The following is an 8,167-nucleotide window of genomic DNA, read 5'->3' as shown; positions in this document are numbered from 1 at the left end:
GAACATTCCACAATTGATAACTCTATTTTGCGTAATCAAATAACAAAACATTGCTACACACTACAAACTTATCATACTAACAACTACAAAAAACCATTTGTACGAACCAAAACCGCATGACCATCCTTCCTGGGCATCGCGGTCATCACATGATCAACCTCTGCCGGAGATCATCCTCGCAGGAGTACGCATCCTTCATCGAGTCCGCGTCGGACATGTTTTCCAGCTCGATCGCCGTGGTAGTGATGTCAAAGTGACGCGCCGTGACTTGGGTATCGCTCAAGCTAGGATCCGTTCCACCGCTGAACGATCCTCCACATCCACCGATCGCTCCGTGGAGTCGTGACGGCGGAGTAGTTTCCAGTGTCAGCTCCGTATGGGTGACCGTTTCGTTCAGCCGCGGCGGTGGCCCCTGGAACATTTTAACCTGAGCTGCATCCAAGGTACTCAGCTCCGGATTGTGGAAGTGCATTCCTACGCTGAACTTCCGGCTATAGCGACGTTTGTAGTAGTAACCGACGGCTCCTACCAGCAGAGCTACTATCAGCAGGGTTACGAAAATGTTGGTGAAGGACGAACCGGTTGATCCAGCCGAAGAGTTCGCCAGTGAAGCGGATGGAATTCGCAGATGTGGAGTGATGTGGGGCGTCATGTCCTGGGATGTTTGAGGACATATGTCGCCCTCGCGGACGTGCTCGCCATTGTGACAGATACATTTTCCACCATTTTCAGATGGTATGCAAATGAGACTACAGTTGATTTTCTTCGCATCACAGATATTTTCTGCCATCGGCTGGCGGGATTCTTGTACGATCAACAACTGGTTGGAGTTGTGCTTGTTCAGCTCCAGCAGCTTACATTCGTAATCACCGTACAGTTTGCACTGGCCTACGGTCGAGGAGGCCATGTTCAGAACCAAAGCTTGGTTCTCGTACACGGTGAAACCGATCGGTCGATTGATCGCCAAGGTTTGTTTCTCGACCACGGTACGGAGATTCTTCCCGTCGTAATCGATCATTTTGATCGATTTTGTGTTCATGTCGATCATGTAGAGAATCCGATTTTCCGTGTCACACTCTAGCGAGGTGACGTGAGCTACGTTTTTTGTGACAATTTGCTGATGAGATCCATCCAAATTGGCTCGGTAAATGATGGAGTGTGGTATTTCGAAGATCCAGAAATGCATCTGCGCATAGAACAGAACATGATTGATGGGGTCGATGGTCAGCGCTTTGATGAACACCTGCGACGGGAAGGTGATTAGTCTGGCGCACGCTTGCCGCTGAATTGAACACAACTTGATGGAAGGTTCGGAATTATCGAAAAAGTACAAATTCCCGGTGATCCAGTCTACGGCTAAGTGGTTCGGGTGGCCAACGTTACGCAGCGCTAGGGTGGTGTTGTGAACAAGATCGTACTCGTAGATGACTGGGCTATACTCGTCGGTATAGTAGAGCATCTGACGGCGGACGTCAACATCCATGTCGGTAATGCTGGATTCGTTGGTTTGAAGGAGAACCCGGATCGAAGGAGGTCGCACTTCAAGCTTTCGAATTTGGTTGTATGATGTGTAGAGTATGTAGCGGCTTGGTCCTACCGCTTTACAGGAGATTTTATCAGACCGAAGCATGAATCCAGGGTTGCATGAACATCGAAATGATCCCCGCGTGTTGCGACAAATTTGTGCGCATGGTTTTCTCTCCGCACACTCGTCGATATCCAGGCAAGATTTTCTGTTTCCTGCCAATGTGAACCCTACGCGACAATCGCAAACCGGTCCAGTTGGAGTTTTAATGCACTTATGCTCGCAGGGATTTTTCGAGCATGCACTATCACAGCCTTTCCCTTCATCCTTCCCATCTACACAATCTTTCTTTCCGTCACAAACTTTACTCATCTGGATGCAGACTCCTGGGTTACACTCAAAGGAACCCTCGCCGCAAGCGACATAGAACTGTTTCTCCCTTCCTGTCGTCCCGTTAACGCAATCCACCTCATCGCTTCCGTCATCGCAGTCGACCTCCTTATCACATTGCCACTCTTTCCGAATACACTGCCCATTTTTGCACTGAAACTCATGGATCCCACAATTCGTACAATCAGCTTCATCCTCTCCGTTGGGACACTCCGAAGTTCCATTGCACCGAACTGCAATATCCAGACACTTCCCTGACCGGGGACACAAAAACTTGGTCGGATTTTCCTCCTCCAACCCAACGCACGGTTCCGCCTCCACCTTACAATTCATCTCATCCGAATTATCCCCGCAGTCGTTGTTCCCATCGCACACCAGCCGATCTTCAACACAATGACCAAGCGCACACTTCGTGAATCCCTTCGGACACTCACTCTTCGCCAAACACTTGTCATGCTCGTCGGAACTATCAGCACAATCCGGATGTCCATCACATTCCCACCAATTCGGAATACACTGTCCGGAACTGCAACGGAACATCAGCGGTCCACACGTTGTTGCATTGTGCTTTTCATTGTTCAAATTGGTACAATCCTTCTCATCGGACCCGTCCGTACAATCCGGGAACCCATCGCAAAGTGCGTTCAAATCAATGCACAACCCATCCGGACAGGCATGCTGATTCTCGTGACACCCCTTTCCCGAATCATATCCCTCGCAGTTCTTTTCATCCGATCGATCCGTGCAGTCATTATGCTTATCGCAGCGCAACTTCTGATCTATACACTTACTCCGATCGGCACACATAAACTGATCAAAGCTACACTCCAAACTGGCCGTCCTCTCGCGTTCATCGCAGCCCTTCTCATCCGAACCATCGGCGCAATCCTTATTCCCATTGCATCGTTTGCTGATCGTCAGACACTCACCGCTCGTGCACTTGAACTCACAATCGATCGCATCGATACAGGTCGTGTTCTTCGGCGAACTAAAGATCATTCCCGTCGGGCAAATACACGCACTGGCATACATCCCGGCAGCGATACAAATGTGCGAACATCCCCCATTCTGCTTCTGACAGGGGTGATCGTACCGCTGCAGTGGCTGACTTGCCAACAGCACGATCTCATCCGGGAAGATTCCGAACGGTGGCTTTTCGATGTTGATCTTCTTCGTCAAACCGAGATTGTGCTTATCGGACCAATACAGACGCCGCGATCGATAACAAGTCCAGAACAAATTATCCTCCACGATCGCGATCGAGACAGGCATACGGAGATACTCTCGGAACAGGTGCCGCGTATCTCCCTCGAAGCTGGTGAACTCTATCCGACTAAGTCCCATGTCGTTCCAGTAAACCGATCGAAGATCTCGATCGACCACAAAATTGAACGTCCCGTTTCCGCTAAGCTTCTCTTCGATGATGTGATTGTGGGGACCCCGCCCCGTCATGTCCTGCCGATCGATGTGAGTATGCGGATCCGGATCGGCCGAACGAAGCGCGATGAACATTTTACCGATCTCCGGAATGATTGCCAAACCGATGGGGAACTCCGTTCCGAGGTAGTGCTGGATGATGGAACGATGGTGGGTTTGCAGGGAGAAAACTTCAACCGTACTCCGTTCGCTGTCCGACCAGTACATATTGTTGCCGAGGTAATCTACGGAATGTGGAATTTGATTAGAAATGTGGATAGTTGCTTTAATTTAAGTAATACCGAAGGCTAGCGCGGAAATGTTTCCAATTCCGGTGGTGATGAGCTTGCGGGAGGTTTTCGCTTTTATATCCACGGTGAAAATAACCTTCTGGATGTTGTCGGCGACAAACAGTTCACCGGTTATGGAGTTGAACACCATACGGCTGATCGTGAACTGGAATGCGTCACCTTTGCTAGTTTCGTGTCGACCGAATGCCGGAATGTCCAACCGTACCAGGTAGTTACCGATTCCCATAAGTAAATACTGACGTTTTACCATCTCCTGGCAGGAATGTTTGTCCGGTTTCAAAGCCATTCCGTACGGGCAGGCACAGCTGTAGCTGTTGTTTGGAGCCAACAGGCAGAGGTGCGAGCAAGTGTGACCTAGACAGGCATGATCACCCTTCGGTTGAATACTTGAGTGGTACACGTGGACGTCTGAAAAGAAATACATTTGTTAGATACCATACGGATCGCGGGTTACCGAACAATACCGAAGATCTGTCGATCATGGACCAGCGTCTTACGATCCTTCCCGTTGAACTTATCGCACGACTGAATACTCTTGGTATCCCAATCAGACCAGTAAAGTCGATCGTTGTAGACCGAGATCGAGAAGGGGTGTTTCACTACATCACTGATCACAGTCCGTCGTTGACTGCCGTCTAGCCGAACACTTTCGATCTTCTTGAGTTTTGCGTCAACCCAATACAATCGTTCGTTCGGCCAGTCAAGGCTCAAACCGTTCGGCCAGTGAATGTCTGTGTCGATCAAAACCCGCTTACTTTTTCCATCCATACTGGCGGTCCCGATCATCGCATTATTACCCCAATCGGAGTAGAACATGATCGCTTTTTGGGGAAGTAGAGCGATCCCTCGCGGTTTATGAAGGTTATCCTGAATCAACATTTTGCAGTGGAATCCATCGTTCGAGCAGACCGCTATCATCATATGGCCACTGTCGCTGAAATAGATGTTTCCAGTCAGCCAGTCCAATGCCAGATCTTCGGGTGATGCTAGACCGGAAGTGAGTAATAATTCCCGCTTGCTTCCATCTTCCTCGGCTCGCTCGATCGATTCCGTTTTGAAGGAAATATCCGTCCAATATACGTGACTACCGTCGTAGCTAACGCCGATCACCTGAGATAGATCTTTCGCTACGTAATACTGATGTTTGGAGGTCAGGTATAAGGCACCGATGGATTTTTGTGTTGAGTACAGTAACAGAGCCTCCGAGGGTTCTAAATAGGCGAATAAAAAGCATGTCATAATTGAACCAAACACAAATAAAATGCAATCACTTACCACTTAACTCGCACGTTCGTCCATCTTTTTGCAGCGTGAACTTGCTTACACAGGTACAATTGAACGATCCCGGAGTATTTTCGCAACCCTGCGAGCACAACCCGTACCGATCGCACTCGTTGATATCCTCGCACGTTTTTGTTTTTCTGCTAAACACAAAGCCTACTTTGCACAAACAAACCGCTCCATGCGGCGTATTTTGACAACCCTCTGGACACTTTAACTCATCGCACTCCTTTGAACTGCACAACGCACCCTCATCGCTCCGATCGCCACAATCATCCTTCCCATCGCAAAGCTGCTTCAAATCGATACAGGTCCGATTATCCGCACACTCGAACTTCCCGTGCTCCAGATCACAAGCCGCCAAACAATTCTCCTCGTCCGATCCATCCCCGCAGTCATCGATCCCATCGCACACCCAATCGTGACTCTTGAGACAGTGTTTGTTCTTGCACAGGAACCCTTTGCACTTGCTCTCGATATCCATGCAGCCGATCGTTTCGTCCGATCCGTCCAGACAGTGCTCCGTTCCGTCGCACACTAGATCCACCGGAATGCACATCTTGTCCGTGCAGGTAAACTCATACTTGCTGCACGGGACCGGGACGTGCGGTACCTCAAAATTTTCGCAGTTTTCCTCATCATCTCCTAGCGGGCAATCGTCGTGCTTGTCACACAGAAACGACGCACTGATGCAGCTGTTGTCATGCTTACAGCGGTACCACATCGGTTTAAGGCACAGGAAAAAATCTACGATCGATGACCAAAAAAATAAATTGATGGCCTACTTTGATCTATTCGATGGTTGTGCTACTCACCACATCCAGCTTCATCGCTGCCATCGGAGCAATCTTTGTTTCCGTTGCAGTGGCCTTCCTTCGGAATGCACGCTCCACTATCACACTGAAATTCGTCCTCCGAGCAGGTGACCGTGATCTTGGATCCCTTGCGAGCCGCATCAACTACCACCAAGGCAGCACAAATCACGCTACCGATTGTGATCAATTGTACGACCGAACTGCGCGATCGTAACATGATCGGTCACTGATCGCGGCGGGATTATTTTAACTACAAATAAAAGTGAGGTTAGTGTCAACACGTGGTCCTTCAATAACGCGCGGACCTACCTACCTTAAAATATGTTATTGTCGTTTCCTAGCAAATCTAAAGTTAGCTACGTAAAACCAATATTTGCTTCCTAGGTCACTTTTCAAACATACTTGCGATACACTGGAAATGTCTACACTTAACTAGTCATGTACGGGTTCAATGGGAAAAATAATGATCGGGCTGATGATCGGTAAATGTAACTGAAAATAACGATCAACAAAGATGCCGTTCCATTGCACGAACAATCGGAACAAACAAAAGGGAACAACTAAAGCACAGCGCTGGATGCGATCTGGCTGCAAGTGCGAATAACAGAAAAGGCAATGGCGATCGCGTCCGTCCTGGAACTATACACTGCCGCCATGCTCCAATGATTCGGTTGATCGATCGAGTCGAGCTAGAAAAAAACTGCTCGAAAAGTGAGCAACGGCGGTTTTTTTGACGAGGGATTTCGAATGCTAGCTTGAAAATTATAGCGACTCGATGATGTTACTTATGGGATTTTCGATTGATTGACACCGGTGTAGTGGATTGCACTGGTTTTGCACTTTCTAGCAGAAGTGTCAATGGAACATACCTAGTTTTCTGCACTTCTGCTAGAAAGTGCCAAAACGGTGCAGTTTCAGTGCACTCCATTATACCGGTGGCAATCAATTGAAAACCCCATTAAATAGACTGGTAGACAGAGAACAGCGAAGACTCTATTTTGGATCGTTTAGCTTTGATTTCAGCTGTCAAAAAACGGATCTATGATATAAACAGCAGTACAGAAAGCATGCAGCACAGGTTAATTTGGGTGCCTTAGATAAATGTTTTCGACTGTTTAGACCAGTGATTCTCAAGCTATGGTCTGCGGACCCCTAAGGGACCATGAAAAGCTTTCTGGGGGTTCCACGAAGATGAATGTCTTTTCCGGTTGGATATTGAAATTTAAAGTTTTAGTTTTGCAACAAATCGAAAATACTATATTGATAGTTAACAAAACTGATCTTCCCAAACAGTATTATGTCATCGAATTGGGCTGCGCAGTGAAATATAGCAGCCACAGAAAATGAAAGTTTCTGTAAAACGGGAAAATATAATTCTCGACAAACAAGTCAAATGGTCCTAAGTGCAAATGAGAGCCTCTCTTTGTTTACTTTCTCTTTCGATTATTACCGCGTCATCTTAAAACTTTTCAATATTGTTTCAGGATATATCGAAAAACTCTGATTTCGACTAGCTTATTAACAAACGTATAAACTGCCGAGTTATTAGCGAAAGCAGTTTATAGTAAACAAAGAGAAACTGTCATTTGCACTTAGGACCATTTGACATGTTTGGCTATAATTTCGATTGACTTTAACCAAAATCCTCTTTGATCTACAGTACATGGCGTTGAACTCGGGTGGGCGAAGTTAGGCATAAGTACGTTAGGCATAATGTACGTTAGGCATAATTCAGGAATCAGTAGCGTCTGGCTCAAATGGCACGTTCCCCATGTTGATCGGAGATTTGTGCCTTGCCAAGAATCGTCTTTTCATCATTTTCCTGATGGGAAGGATTGGGGAAGTTGTAAGGTTAGGGGTAAGGAAAACAACGACACAGAACAATTAAAACAGAGCATTCTGCACCCCCGGAGTGATGCTGAACGATCTGCAGGTGCTACAACAGCAGGAATAAAACTTCCGGAGGAATTTAGAACCTTTACTCAAACAGTGAGCGGATATATCAACACCCCCGAGGGGATATTGAGATAACAGAACGACAACACCCCCGAAGAGATATTGTCATTCAAATACGGCTAAAAAACTATAGCTCTTTACCACACTGGGTTAGGAACAAAAGCATATCCTTAAAGTTCAGCTCTCTGTACATAGGTTCATCTATGTATGGAGAACCAAAAATCCGGATGCGCAATTGCATTAATACAGGGCAATTGCATATCAAATGATATGATGTTCCGTAATCGGATTCACAAAGATCACATGAATAATACTCAGCGCGCTGAATAGTAGCCATGTGATAATTGAGTTTGCAATGTCCAGTTAGTGCCCTGACCAGAATACTGCAGTTGTGCTTGGAAAAATGCAACAAATTTCTTGACATTTTCGGATTCACATCCGGCAGAAAAGCCTTTGTTTGAACGCAAGTTTGC

General features: G+C 47.0%; 1 protein-coding gene across 2 annotated transcripts; it reads right to left on the bottom strand.

The window, feature by feature from the left end:
• LOC131691504 (putative vitellogenin receptor) lies at nt 1-6,392 on the bottom strand. Of its 2 annotated transcripts, none has more exons than XM_058977986.1 (6): nt 6,048-6,392; nt 5,739-5,988; nt 4,918-5,670; nt 4,107-4,853; nt 3,634-4,050; nt 1-3,576 (listed from the first exon to the last, which is right to left on the bottom strand). In XM_058977986.1, exons 2-6 carry the CDS (start codon nt 5,953-5,955, stop codon nt 146-148), a joined length of 5,565 nt encoding a protein of 1,854 aa, XP_058833969.1. In that variant the 5' UTR covers nt 5,956-5,988; nt 6,048-6,392; the 3' UTR covers nt 1-145. The 2 variants fall into 2 exon arrangements, with proteins under 2 accessions (XP_058833969.1, XP_058833959.1); XM_058977976.1 differs by having other exon boundaries at nt 6,052-6,392.
• Nucleotides 6,393-8,167: the final 1,775 nt, after the last annotated feature.

This window comes from Topomyia yanbarensis, chromosome 1, assembly GCF_030247195.1.
Source record: "Topomyia yanbarensis strain Yona2022 chromosome 1, ASM3024719v1, whole genome shotgun sequence".
Taxonomy (NCBI): domain Eukaryota; kingdom Metazoa; phylum Arthropoda; class Insecta; order Diptera; family Culicidae; genus Topomyia; species Topomyia yanbarensis.
The sequence above is the reverse complement of the archived record's forward strand: the minus strand, read 5'-3'. Positions and strand labels throughout refer to the sequence as shown.

Excerpts from the sequence above, each read along its gene's own strand:
- LOC131691504 (XM_058977986.1), bottom strand. The coding sequence starts at position 5,955 with ATGTTACGATCGCGCAGTTCGGTCGTACAATTGATCACAATCGGTAGC. Across the intron at positions 5,671-5,738 it reads CAGCGATGAAGCTGGATGTG|ATTTTTTCCTGTGCCTTAAA; the intron begins GTGAGTAGCACA and ends CATCGATCGTAG. Across the intron at positions 4,051-4,106 it reads CCATGATCGACAGATCTTCG|ACGTCCACGTGTACCACTCA; the intron begins GTATTGTTCGGT and ends ATTTCTTTTCAG.